The sequence below is a fragment of the Pelodiscus sinensis genome, chromosome 22 (genome assembly GCF_052426305.1).
Source record: "Pelodiscus sinensis isolate ZL-2025 chromosome 22, ASM5242630v1, whole genome shotgun sequence".
In the NCBI taxonomy this organism is placed as follows: domain Eukaryota; kingdom Metazoa; phylum Chordata; order Testudines; family Trionychidae; genus Pelodiscus; species Pelodiscus sinensis.
In genome coordinates, this window is record NC_143073.1 from 9,314,409 (window position 1) to 9,327,786 (window position 13,378).

Sequence of the window (13,378 nt, forward strand, 5' to 3'; positions counted from 1 at the left end):
TCTATTACTGTTCAGGTTAGTCTGTACATTATTCTGGATATGTTTGGTGTGTTTAGTGAAACTGTTTCAGGCAAGTGATTAAGACCCCAGCACAGTAATATTTAGCAAAATTAACCGAGAAATGATTCAACCATGCGCAGCCCTGCGGCCCCTTGCAGACTAATATATTCAACCATGAGCTTTCATGGATAAAACACACTTCATCGGATTGGTTTTACTCATGAAGGCTCATGATCTAATATATGTTAGTCTGTAAGGGTATGTCTACACTACCCCGCTAGTTCGAACTAGCGGGGGTAATGTAGTCATCCGCAGTTGCAAATGAAGCCCGGGATTTGAATTTCCCTGGCTTCATTTGCATGAAGCCGGCCGGCGCCATTTTTAAATGCCAGCTAGGTCGGACCCTGTGCCACGCAGTTACACGCGGCACGGACTAGCTAGTTCGGATTAGAAGCCTGTAGCCGCGCGGCACGGGGTCCGACCTAGCCGGCATTTAAAAATGCCGCCGGCCAGCTTCATGCAAATGAAGCCCGAGAAATTCAAATCCCGGGCTTCATTTGCAAGTGCGGATGACTACATTACCCCCCGCTAGTTCGTACTAGCGGGGTAGTGTAGACATACCCTTAGGTACCAGAGGGCTATTTGCTGTTTTTAAAGTTACAGACTAACATAGGTACCCCTCTGAGACTACAGATGATGAGTTAAGTTATCCTCATCGTTAATTAGTGGTCATTACAGCATCCTAATTATCCCTGGTCATATACTGAAGAATCAGCCCTGTGAATCTCCAAGTACATCACTTGGGTCAAAAAAAATCTTAATTTCCATTTTTCTAAAGATTGTGACAGGGCAGAATTTACAAATTCAGCTTGCACCAAAGCTGAATTGACTTGAAAGAAAATAAAAAGCCTGATCAATAGGCAATATTGCAGACCAAAGACCTCTGGTTTATCCTACAACAATAGAAATGCAGGGCTGAAAGGGACCTCAAGAGTCATCAAATTTAGCCCCATGCACCAAAGCAGGACTAAATAACCCTAGAATGTCCCTGACAGTTGTTTGTCCCACTTGTTCCTTAAAATTTCCAATGATGGGGATGCCATAAATTCTCTGGAAAGCCTATTCCAATGCTTTATTATCCCTGCATTCAGAAAGTTTTCCCTATCATCTAACCTAAATCCCCCTTGCTGAAGCCTATTATTTCTTGCCCTACTTTCTGTGGCCATGCAGGAGAACAAACTAGAGACACAGAATGTTTATTTCAGACAAGAGAGAAGGTGACTCTTGCATGAACTGTAAGATCATGAAATGAGAGAGTGTAAAGGTGTGCTAGATGAACAGAGGATGAAAGATTGGAAGGGGCCTCCTAGATTGTCGAATCCAGTCCTCTTCTATAGCAAGCAACCTCATCATATAAACCCACTCACACTTATCAAAAAAGGCAGCAAGAATTGCACAGATAAGCAAAGCCAATGAAGAGTTCTAAAAGCCATGCAGGACTCTTTTGAACTATACCCTGAACCTGAAATGAATGAGAAGCAGATGGAAACATTACAAGACAGGAAGGATGTGCACTTCGGTCACATCTGGGAAACTGAAAATGCGGTTCAATAATTCAGCAAATGTCTGAGTGTTCTCTCCCCACATACACACTTCCCCATAGGCCACCTCAGAATTCAAAGGGTCTTCCTTATTTTTCACTGCTGCAAGAATCTCTGTCAGCTTCTTATGGACATGTAGTCATTCCAGAACAGGGTACTCCACAACAAAAGAAGGAAGTTCCTTTCCCTCGAGCCTGAGCATACTACTTGTACCTGGTACTTCCAGCCTGGCACTGACGGATCAAAGTATTTTAAACTCAGCTCTGTAAATCCATAGCTGTGCACTGCACTACACAGTTCATGCTGAACACACTCTGGAAAGGGGCATGGTGGCCACATATGGGTAAGCAGGTGAGTGCTGTGTTTGAGCTAACATCTTCCTCCTCTTACCTGTGCCATCGTTCTGGAAGGCTGGAACTGGATTCTCCCCTTCTTCCAGTTCTGCTTGCAGGCGAATATTGACGTGGTTTATCAGATGAGAAAAGAGAGCCAGTGTGAAAGCAATGGCTGCACTGTACTGCTTTGAACCTGCAACGAGACCGCAGAGTAAGGTGAAGTGAATAGACCACCCAAGCTTTGCAGCAAAATGCATGTCAGTTCAGATACATTTACGATTTACTGTGTAACTGCATGGGGGATAGCCATCCTGACAAACGGTATAAATATCCAGGGGTTACCAATTCCTGAAAAAACTGCAATTCATAAGTCAGACCGAGGTGGTATCCTACTATTTCACTTCTGACTTTAAGAAGAAATAATAGGTTATATGTGCAGATCTTCCTCCAGTGGTGGCAAGCAGGAGAACCAGCTGGTATGTGAAGGCCGTAAACACTTAGAAGGGAGAGTAGTTACACACCATAAACAATTCCTCTTCCTTCTTGGTGCTGACATGCTTCCACTACCAGACTGTTATCCTTCATCTAAATTTTCCCAAAGGAAGTGGTGGAAGCATCATTAAAACATTTCACGTTGAAATGGACATTAGAGAATACACTGCAGGGAGCAATCCTGACCTGACCTGGAAGACAGGTTTAGATCCAATATCAGAAGTCTTTTCCATCACTGAGGGTGTGTCTAGACAACAGTGGACTTTTGTCGACAAAACTATACCTGTGTCTACACTACTGCCGAGTTCTGTCGACATGTCGACAGAACTCGGCGGTTTTGTCAACGGCGGTAAACCTCATTCTACGAGGAATAACGCCTTTTGTCAACAGAGTTCTGTAAACAGAAGGCGTTATTGCAGCTACACTGTCCTTTGCATCTACACTGTCATGTCGACAAAGTGGCTTGCTTCGTTGACAGAACTGGATGTAGTCTAGATGCTCTTTGTCGACAGAAGCTTTGTCAACAGTATCTGTCGACAAAGCCTCTGTCGACAAAAGCCTGTAGTCTAGACGTACCCTAACTCTAAAATTAACCTATGTACAGTGGGTCCCTTTATTTTTCTATGGTGGCCCCCTTTATCCATAATGAAATCTGTCCATGCTCTCCCACGGCTGGGAGCCAGCAGTCACGGGCCATCTTTGAGGGCTGGAACAGAACTGGGACTGGGATGGAGTGGAGCTCATGGCAGAGTGGGGCTAGATGGCTCCTCCTGGAGCCTTGTCCTGCAGAGTTTGGGGATTACTGACTTATTCTATGGCAAAGCATGATCAGAACAGTCATGATCATGATCAGAATCATCTCCTCCACCATTTACGTTATTCAAGACTGTCCTCTCACCTCTCAATTTAATGAGCTGCAGCACTACCAGTGTGTTTGGTTAAAGCACTGACTTACCTGCCCTTTTGAGGCTGTGAACACTCATTAGGCAGATGATCACCATGCGGAAGATGAGGAGGTCAGGAAGGAAGGAGTAGCCACTCTCGTATTCCTCTTCATCTTCACTAGCTGAGCTCAGGTTAGGAGGAGAAGGCAGGTAGAACAAGCAAAGGTTGAAATCCTCCAGCACCAACTGGCAAAGAGATGTTAGCTCAGAGTCCACAGAGCTTAACATGGGGGAAAACAAAGAGATTTACTCTTCAAATGCCCTGTAGCAAGTTAAGTCTCAAGCACTTAGCAACTGGAATGTTCATATGGATACTGAACTAAAACCGGTAGAAACTCAGTCATCACTTAAGTCTTTTAAAACAAGACTGAACAAGGTAGTGGAGAATACACTGAAGAAAAAAATCATGCAGTGGATGATGGGGAAAGACTAGATTATCTGAGCAATCTTTCCTGCTCTACAGATTGTATACTAAAGTAATATACTACACAGCTATCGGAGTGTCTCCTACTCTGCCAGGATGGATCAATTACTCACTCATGGGCTGATGGTAGCGCCTCCATAGCTGGGCAGTGAGAAACCAGCCACAAGTGAGCTTTCATCCCATGTAGTAATGGTCAGGATATTAAGCAGGAAGCTAGCTAATTCTTCATTGATTTAATATAGTGACCTAATCATCTATGGAAAATCAGCAGGTTTCTCCAAGTATTGAGATCAACCTGCAGCCGAAATGATTCTTTACACTCCTATAGCTCTTGGAATAAGCCACAAAAATTCCCCATGAGATGGATAAATAATCACTAGGTGACTTCCTTCACACAGGTATATACCCCAGGTCTGAAGACACTACATGGCACTCCACATCAACATACACAGTACAATTTGTTGTTAAGATGGGTAAACATTTCAGAATCAGCCATTTCTAGTGTGTGTAGTTAAAACATCACACTGCAACAACCTAAATCGAGGATCTTAACCATTTTCCTTCTGTGACACTCCCACACATACCTGTTCTCATCTACAACCTCACATGCACCCCAGAATCATCTACAGCTCTTTGCTGCTTCAGAGGAATCACCCTGGGAATCAGTACAGTGGATTACAAAATGTTCCCAGCTACTAGAGAGAAGCCAGCTGCAAAAAGTCCAGCAAACCCAATTCAACAGAATAGCAGACCCGGGCAATTAGAAGAGTTCTATTTTCACTCACACCCTGAAATGCAGAGACCACCAGATTGTGCCTTACATGGAGTAACACTGAAGAGTAAATCCAGGGTCAACCAACACAAATCAGTTCCTTAAAATGGGAAAGAGACTAAATTGGGGTGGGCAAAAGGGCCTCCACATGCTGATCCGGCCTGTGGAGGTCCTGCCACTTCCCCACTCCCCAGCCAATCAGGACACGCAGTATTTGAAGCGTTCATTCAGCGCTACCTGAAGTCTCCGGGTTGAGAGAGAAAATCCGAGAGCAGCCATGCAACGGTACAAAACTTTCCACTTATTCCAACAGGTTATGTTGTTCTTTCCTCTGAACAAGGTTAGATTACAGGTGTTTGAGTTTAATGAACTGTTCTGCATAAGTGCACTTTGCATCCATGTCATTCTGTCACTGCTTTGATCGGAGCACAGATCTGAAGACTGGGAAAAGCATTCAGACACAGAGGGGCATTGCAACACGAAGATGAGACTGAGGGACAGGGAAGTCAGAACTCCTGAGTTCGACATTTGCTCAGCCATTGACTGTGTGACCATCACTAAATTATTTAGTCCCTCTGTGTGGAGTTTCTCAGTAGCAATCATACAACCCCTCTGTGCAGGAAGAGAATAAAACTTTACTGACATTTGAGATTCTTCAATGAAAATCTCAGCACAGGCATCACTAATATATGCTGTTGGGCATTTGCGGTGAGGATACAGAGCAAGCCTAATTCCATTTCTAATATTTGCAGATGCAAGTCACCTACAGAGGATATAAGTTGTGTAATAACAGTCACAGAGCGTGGGGAGCCACCGGGCCCTGCATCCCCAACCGCAGCCAGACGTGACTCTCAGACAGCATATAGAACAGAAGGTTTATTCATTCATCGGGGTACAGCGTAGCGCGGTCTTGTTAGCCCAGAAACCAGGAGCAATCAGTACAATCCATGTCTAGCTCCCTGCATGAGCTAGACTTCCTGCATCCAAAGCCAGCCAAGACTCGCTCACATACCCAGCAACTGGTCCCAGCCCTGCAGGCAGCCCCACCTGCTCTCTCCAGCTTCCAGTCCAAAAGACGTCACCTGGTCATACATCTCACCTACGCTCAGTTTACAAGAGAGCCTGAGCTATTGTGTACGTGCTGAGCTGGAGCAGCCTGTGGCGAGGCAGTGCGCGCGCGCGCACACACACACACACACACACACACACACACACACAAAACAGAGCAGCACAAGACAGTAGGAATCATACAACAACGTGAACAGAGTGAGTATAATCCCCACTATGTCACAGTAACCTTACCTGCTTTTTGGCTGCAAAAGGCTCTGCAAGTACATAAAGCTCACCAGTAACCTTTTAATGTCTTTGCATCTACAGATTAAAGAGAAATATGGTGAAGTAAGTATCGAAATACAACTGCAAGAGGATAACAATGTTCTTATTCATGTATGTAAATCAGTTTCCTGAGGGGTAGATACTTTCTTCATTGTCTTCCACCTTCACTATAGCGGCATTTATGTGTGGTCAAGCTAGATTTTGCCATCAGAGACTCCTGCGCTGAGAAAGGAGCATGGATATTCTGTCCAGTTCAGAACTTGTGATCATGTTTAAACTTTGGAAAGAAGAAATATACACAGGAGTTTGGACTGAAAAGATGGGGGGTAAGCACTGGAGGGAATTAAGAGTTATGAGGTTGCTCAGTCAGAGAGAGAACAAGATCTTAAGCTGTAAAGGCAGAAGATGTCAGTATTCTCATTGATCAGCAATTTTGGCTGGCAAATATGCATATTCTCTACAGGCAGTCCCCGGGTTACGTACAAGATAGGGACTGTAGGTTTGTTCTTAAGTTGAATCTGTATGTAAGTCGGAACTGGCATCCAGATTCAGCCGCTGCTGAAACTGATCAGTTTCAATAGCGGCTAAATCTGGACGCCAGTTCTGACTTACATACAGATTCAACTTAAGAACCCCAGGCATCCCCAAGTCAGCTGCTGCTGAAACTGATCAGCGGCTGATTCCAGGAAGCCTGGGGCAGGGGCTTCCTGTAGTCAGCCACTGGTCAGTTTCAGCAGCGGCTGACTTTGGGGACGCCTGGGGCAGAGCAGCTAGGTTGCTGCTGGGTTGGTCCAGTAGCACCGCCGCTCCTCGGCGCTACTGGACCAACCCAGCAGCACCCAAGCTGCTCTGCCCCAGGCGTCCTGCTCTGCCCCAGGCGTGGCTGAAACGGACCAGCAGTGGCTGAATCAGGACGCCTGGGGCAGAGCAGCTGGGGTGCTGCTGGGTTGGTCCAGTAGCGCCCAGAGCGGCGCTACGGGACCAACCGGCAGCGCCCCAGCTGCTGTACCACAGGCGTCCGGAGCAAAGCTGCAGAGCACGGGGGCAGCGGGACAGCCCAGACGCGCCGTGGCTGTCCTGCTGCCCTCGGGCTCCGCGGCTTTGCTCTGCTTTGCTCCCCGTCTCCCTGCTCTGCTTTGCTCCCCTGCTCCCTGGACGGGGAGCAAAGCAGAGCAAAGCCGCGGAGCCCGAGGGCAGCAGGACAGCCCAGACGCGTCTGGGCTGTCCGCTGCCCGCGTGTTCCGCCGCTTTGCTCCCCCTCCCCCTGGTCTGCAGACCAGGGAGACGGCGAGCAAAGCAGAGCAAAGCCGCGGAGCACGCGGGCAGCGGACAGCCCAGACGTGTCTGGGCTGTCCGCATGCTCCGCCGCTTTGCTTCCTCTCCCTGGTCTGCTGGAGACCAGGGAGACGGGCCCCGTTCGTAACTGCGGATCCGACATAAGTCGGATCCGTGTAACTCGGGGACTGCCTGTAATTGTTATCCGCACGTTTACAAAATCTGTTCTCTCAATAAAAAGGGGGTCAGGAACCACTTCACATAACCAATTATCTGTCAGGTTTTGGAGATGTATAGTGGAACAAATACCACCTCTACTATCTGATATTTATTGGACTCGGGCACTAGCACATCTGCAAGCAGGTGATGGACATGAAGAAAGAAACAAGTATAGATAATATCTGAGGAGAGCATTAAGAATAGAACCAGACCTTTCACAGAAAATTTGAATGCATTAAAAACCAAAGCCAGATAAATGGAAACAAGAAAGTGTTACTCACACTACTAACGTCCCATTAAATGTAGGGATATCAACAAGTAATCAGTTAAGTGTGTATTTGACAAGCCAGGGCTTATCGGTTAATCTTATCAATTACAAGCACACACACCCTTGCTGACTCTGTATCAGAGGCAGTGAAGGTGGGGGGAAGGTGAGAGCCAATGAAACAGCAGCACAAAGGGTGAGGGGAACAGGCAAGAGCCAGTACATGTGGGAAGCCGGCTTTCAAGCCAGCTCCTCACTCACGTATTGGCTCACACAAGCTGCTCCCACTCGCCTACGCTGCTGCCTCTATCAGAGACAGCAGTGAGGGCAGGGTGGTAGGCAGGACCAATACACATGGGGAGCTGGCTTTTAAGCTGGCTCCGCCCTACCCCTCACTCCCTGCTACCTCCCAAGGAGGTAGTGGGGGGAGAGGGGTAAGGCAGGACCTAGTGCTCATGGGGGAGCTACCTGTCCCCTCCCCGTGCTGCTGCTGCCTCTATCAGAGGCAGCAATGCAGAGGGAAGAGGGACTTAGGGGAGGCTGCAGCAAAAAAGGCTGTCCACAGGGAGCTTGAATCCCCTGCAGAGAGGGGCTTCTGTAACCCCATGCTGCTGCCTCTGTATCACAGACAGCACCGCAGAACAGCAGGCAGGAGCCAGTCTGCGCAGAGAGCTGGCTTTTAAATTGGCTCCCCTCACAGACTGGTTCCCGTGTGCCATCCCACACTGCTGCCTCTGATAAATTTTGATGCAGTTGCATGACTATTCAATTAATCGCTAACTAACATCCCTAATTAAATGCACCAAGAATATTGGTCTATTACTGTGGCATCCAACCTGTTCTGAAGCAGTAGCCACTATGTGACTAGTAGCTAGTGTGTTGGACACCACAGGTCTACTAGATGAGTGATAACTATGTGGACTTCTGCCAATGCAGCAGTAAACACAACTAGCAAAGACATATTTAAAACAAAGTAAACTGCTGCATTGCTGACACAAGGCATTAATGAAAAACAGTGGATTATGGTAGGTTGCTGAATTAGATTCCAAGGGCTCTGCGACAAGGAATCTGCTCCACACTGGCCCTTTAAGGGTTAAAACCCAGCCCTGGGAAAGGGCTGGGGCAGCCGAGCTGTGGGGCCAACAGCTGTGGCAGTTATTAGCCAATTAGGGCCCAGCTGAGGGCACTATAAATAAAGGCTCCTGGATGGGTGGAGACAGCCACACTCTTGCTCTGACTGTGGAGCAGAAGGGACCTGGTTGCTGGGGAAGTGGGAGGCTTCTGAGACAGGGTAGTGCTGGGAAGAGGCAGACAGAGCTGGGGAGCTTTGGCCTGGCCTCACTCCCAGTCTGCAGGCCTGAGAGTACTTCCTTGTCTCAGAAGCCTCCCACTTCCCCAGCAGCCAGGTCCCTTCTGCTCCACAGTCAGAGCAAGTGTGTGGCTGTCTCCACCCATCCAGGATCCTTTATTTATAGTGCCCTCAGCTGGGCCCTAATTGGCTAATAATTGCCACAGCTGTTGGCCCCATAGCTTCCAAGGAGAGTTCCACACCCCCTTGCCAATGATGAGTGGCCATTTCAGACTGCAGTTTGCCCCTGAGGTACAGGGCTAGATGAAGACTGGGAGTGGGTCACTGAGGCAAGATGGGCATAAGGAGTTGGGGGGTCCCAGAGGGGGAGGACCCCAGAGCGCAGGGGCACTATGGCAGAGCAGTACCCAGAGGGAGGATCCCACAATCTGGGAGGAATGAGAGTCCTAACACAGAAGTAACACCAGCCAGAAGGGGGCACTCTAGCACCAAGAAGCTAATTCCCAGAGTGACCAGAAGGAGGCATCTGGTTGATGAGACACACCATGTTACAGGCTCTCCACTACTTCATGTCAGAGGTCCCATACTGCTTTTTATTTCATAAAGTGAAATTCAGTGCTTGTGTCAGAAGAACAATCCTGGAGACTGAAATCCATAAGCTGCATATAGAGTACTTTCCAATACTTCCCTCCTCTCTACCAGTTCTTACCGTTTTTTGCTTGGAGACAGCTTCCTGGTTTCACACTTCTTCAGCTGATGATACATTTTGGCTGCCTTGTCATATAGCCGCTTCAGGTTACCATAGGCACCTTCAAAGGATACTTCAGACTGGATACTAAGATGCCAACATTTTACAAACAATAGGTTACTTTTCTGCTGGGAGCATCACCACTTACTTTCTGTGGCTTTGACTGGGCTGTGCCACAAAACTTGGTGCTCGATTTTTAAAGATAATTTGGCACATAAACATGTAGATAGGTCCAGAGTGAGATTTTAAAGGATTTCAGTAGGCACAGTGAAGTAGTGTACTCCCCCTTAACGGGACACGGTTAGGGTTAGACACAGCCTGGATGTACTCAAGACCTGTCCCACACTAGGACAGAGCTATTTAAACAGGAAGCTGAGTAAGAGAGAAGAAACAGAGGCCATGCACACTGCAGTGAGTAGGTGGTTTTCTCTCAGACTCCAGGAAACTGGCCTCGCTAGCAGCTTTGTTCTGTGGACTTTAAATTCAAGAGCTGAGGCACAGCCCTGAGGTGAAAACCTTAGGAATTGTTTATTGTAATTACTCAGGCCCTGAAGCCTTACTAAAAAGGGAAGTGATATTTGATTAGTGTGTGTTGTGTCTCCTTGGCCTGGGGAAATTGAAGTGAGGCACACAGAGCTGCACCAGGCTGCAAGGACTTGCCCAGCCCTTTGCAAGTATCTGTGTGCTTCTGAAAAATCATACTAGGATCCTGTCTTCATCTTTAAGTGCCTAAATATCATTTAATATCTGGTCCTTCATGCTTTTATTTGATCTATGGCCCTGTGATCCAGTATATCTTGTCAGGGAGGCAGCCTTCACAACCTCTCTCCACCAGCATTCCCACTACTAACGGAAGTGCCAGAAAAAGGAGTAACACATGACGGAACAAGGAGAAAATAATTTGGCTCAATGACTGGAAGGGCAAAGGGGATGAATCAGCTCCCTCCATCCTCAGTGTGTTTTGTAGCAGTTACTCACCAGCGTAAGTAGCAGTAGGTAGCTTCCACGTTGTAATATTTACTCCCTGCCAGTGTCCCCAGCTGGTTAAAGGGCATCCCTGTCATGAAAATTAAAAGGAGAGTGAACTAGTCTGTGTTATTTCAAACAACCCCCATGTAAGAAGATCCTTTACACCTCACTACATTTCTGTTCATGGTAGAAGGTGCAGAGGCAGCAGGCACAAAGGACATTAACACAGTCATGAAGCGGTGGCTTTGGCTACTTGCTTCCTTCACCTTTTACCACTCTGCTTCCTGCTACCTTAACATCTTCCTGTCCCTTCTCTACTTGGCTCCCCTTTTTCCTTCAAGCAAGCCCTCCTCCTCATCCATAATTCTCATGTCCCCTTCTCTCCTAAACTACTGTGCTATCTGTTTGATTTGGATTGCTAGAACGTATTGTAACAGCTTCATGTAAACTTAGTGCGGTATATAAATTTTGATCAATAAATGCCAGTTATTCATACTTTGCGGGGGCGGGGGGGTCAGCCCTAGCAACAGCTCAAAGAGGAAAAAGCCTTGCACTGTGCTTTTGTAGCTGTATCCTTTGTGAAATTGCCTCTAAGGACCACTGAAAAGCTTTAGCATCTACCAAACACAGCCATCCACTTAACAATACCTCTGAGGCTCATTATACAATGTGCTCCATGATCTGTTACTGTTTCTGAGTGCAATTCAAGGGGTTACACCTCAGCATCTCTGTAGCTCAGGTCCATACAGAACATCTCTACTTCAGATGTAGGTATCGGTTAATTGAATAATTGACTTGCCTGCATAAATTCTAAGCTGTTAGTCAACTATTCTATTATCCCCAGGGGTGGGACTAGCAGCCAGTGCATTCTAGCCCCACTCCTGGGGAGCCCTGTGACACCCTGCACTGCTGCCTCTCTAACAGACGCAGTAGTGCAGGGTGCCAGGCACGAGCCAGTCTGCGAGGGGAGCCAGTTTAAAAGCCAGCCCCAGGGTGCTAGCAATCCATGTGTGCAGGGGGTCCAAGCTATCCGCGGACAGAGGCTGCTGGGACCTCTCCCCCAGACCCTTGGGGACAGAGGCTCCTGCTGCAGAGCAGCCCCTGTCTTCAGCCAGCACCAGCACTGCCACAATCAGAGGCTGTTTCAGAGAAACCTCCCTTGCCCTCCCTGCCATGCTGCTGCCTCTGATAGAGGCAGCGGCGTGGGGAAGGGGGTGGGGAGGAGGCAGGCAGCACTGTGGAGCCAGTGCTGGGGGAAGCCAGCTTTTAAGCCAGCTTCTGCTTTCCCCTTCCCCCTTGCTGCCTCTGATACAGAGGCAGAAAGGGAGGGCGGGGAAAATGTGAACCGTAAACTAGTCAACTAGATTAACCGATAAGCCTAGGCTTATCAGTTAAAAAACCAGTTGACTACTTGTTCACATCCCTAATATGAAGCCCACAACTGAGATCAGCTGAGGCTTTTAATTAAGACTCCCTGCATTTCCATATCTGTGCAGTGCTTGAAAGGCGTACTCAGGTCAACTCTCCACTGCCACTGGCTGTCAATCCTAGGACGCAACTTCAGCTTTATGAATTATGTAGCTAAGTCGACATATCTAGATCTACACTGAGGTATGTCAACAGCTGACACTCTCCCACTGACTCCCCTTACTCTTGTCATTCTGGTACAGTACTGGAGTTGACGGGAGAGCGCCTGGTGATCAATTTATTGCATCTAGTATCATATCTATCTAAATCAACCTCCATTGATCACTGCCCATCGATCTGTCAGGCAGTGAAGATATGCCCTTAGAGGCCCTCAACTTTTATTTTCAAACTCAGACTGTCAGACCTGCTACACCTTTCAGGATATTCTGCAAGACCACTCTCTTCAGGGTAGCTCCAGCAGTTGGTATGTTCAGGAGGGTTTGAATCACTGATCAACCTTGTATCAATATTTTCTGTATTAATGAATTTCTACTTTGTGCATATGCTTAGAGAGCATGACAGGAGTATTACATACATTTTAATTGCAACTATTTAAAAAGACATTAGAGAAGAAATCTATTCAATAAGTTCCTGTACTTCTAGTGTACCTATTGTTAGAGAAACTCAAGAATGCTTTATATGTATTAACAGGGCTCGACAAACAGAGGTGAAATCCACTCGCCAGCTCCGCACCGCGCATGTGCCAGATCGACACTGCACATGCGCGCACCACTGGTGAATGGGGTGACCGGCTGAAATCTACTCGCCACAGGCGAGTAGATAAACGGATTTGTCAAGCCCTGTGTATTAACCTTGTAAAGTTGCAAAACTTCCCCATTTTACAGGCCTGAAAACCGAGGCATAAAGTGTTAAGAGACTTGCCCATAAGACCATAGTGGTGCACCTGGAATAAAACCCAGGAGTCCAACTCTCAGTCTCCCACCACATTACAAGCAGTAACTCTGTACAAATGTAAATCCAAAAAGGAGGTTGGGGGCTATATCTGTGGTATTAGCAATAGTGCACTGCAAAAGCAGCAACACGCTGCTGGATCTTAGTTCAGTTGGGTATGACACCATCACTTCTGTATAAATTAGAACTTTTATACATGATGTGGCTAGAGAATGGAAGTTACTCAATAAATCAACATCATCCTGGGAGTTAAAGCAGAGGAGCTCTTCTCTCCTTGGTTTGCCAGCAAGAGAGAGTCTCACAAAGGAGGA

At 47.3% G+C, this 13,378-nt stretch overlaps 1 protein-coding gene across 4 annotated transcripts in view; it reads right to left on the minus strand.

Moving 5' to 3' along the window:
- Nucleotides 1–13,378, minus strand: part of SMG5 (SMG5 nonsense mediated mRNA decay factor) — a 56,098-nt gene that overhangs the window by 25,562 nt on the left and 17,158 nt on the right. For all 4 annotated transcript variants that reach the window (XM_089772772.1, XM_075907432.2, XM_075907433.2 and 1 more), the window contains exons 7-11: nt 10,698–10,776; nt 9,681–9,806; nt 5,871–5,939; nt 3,384–3,592; nt 1,992–2,129 (exon numbers count right to left, since the gene is read on the minus strand). In XM_089772772.1, coding sequence (XP_089628898.1) covers nt 1,992–2,129; nt 3,384–3,592; nt 5,871–5,939; nt 9,681–9,806; nt 10,698–10,776 — 621 coding nt within the window. The remainder of the gene's footprint in view (nt 1–1,991; nt 2,130–3,383; nt 3,593–5,870; nt 5,940–9,680; nt 9,807–10,697; nt 10,777–13,378) is intronic.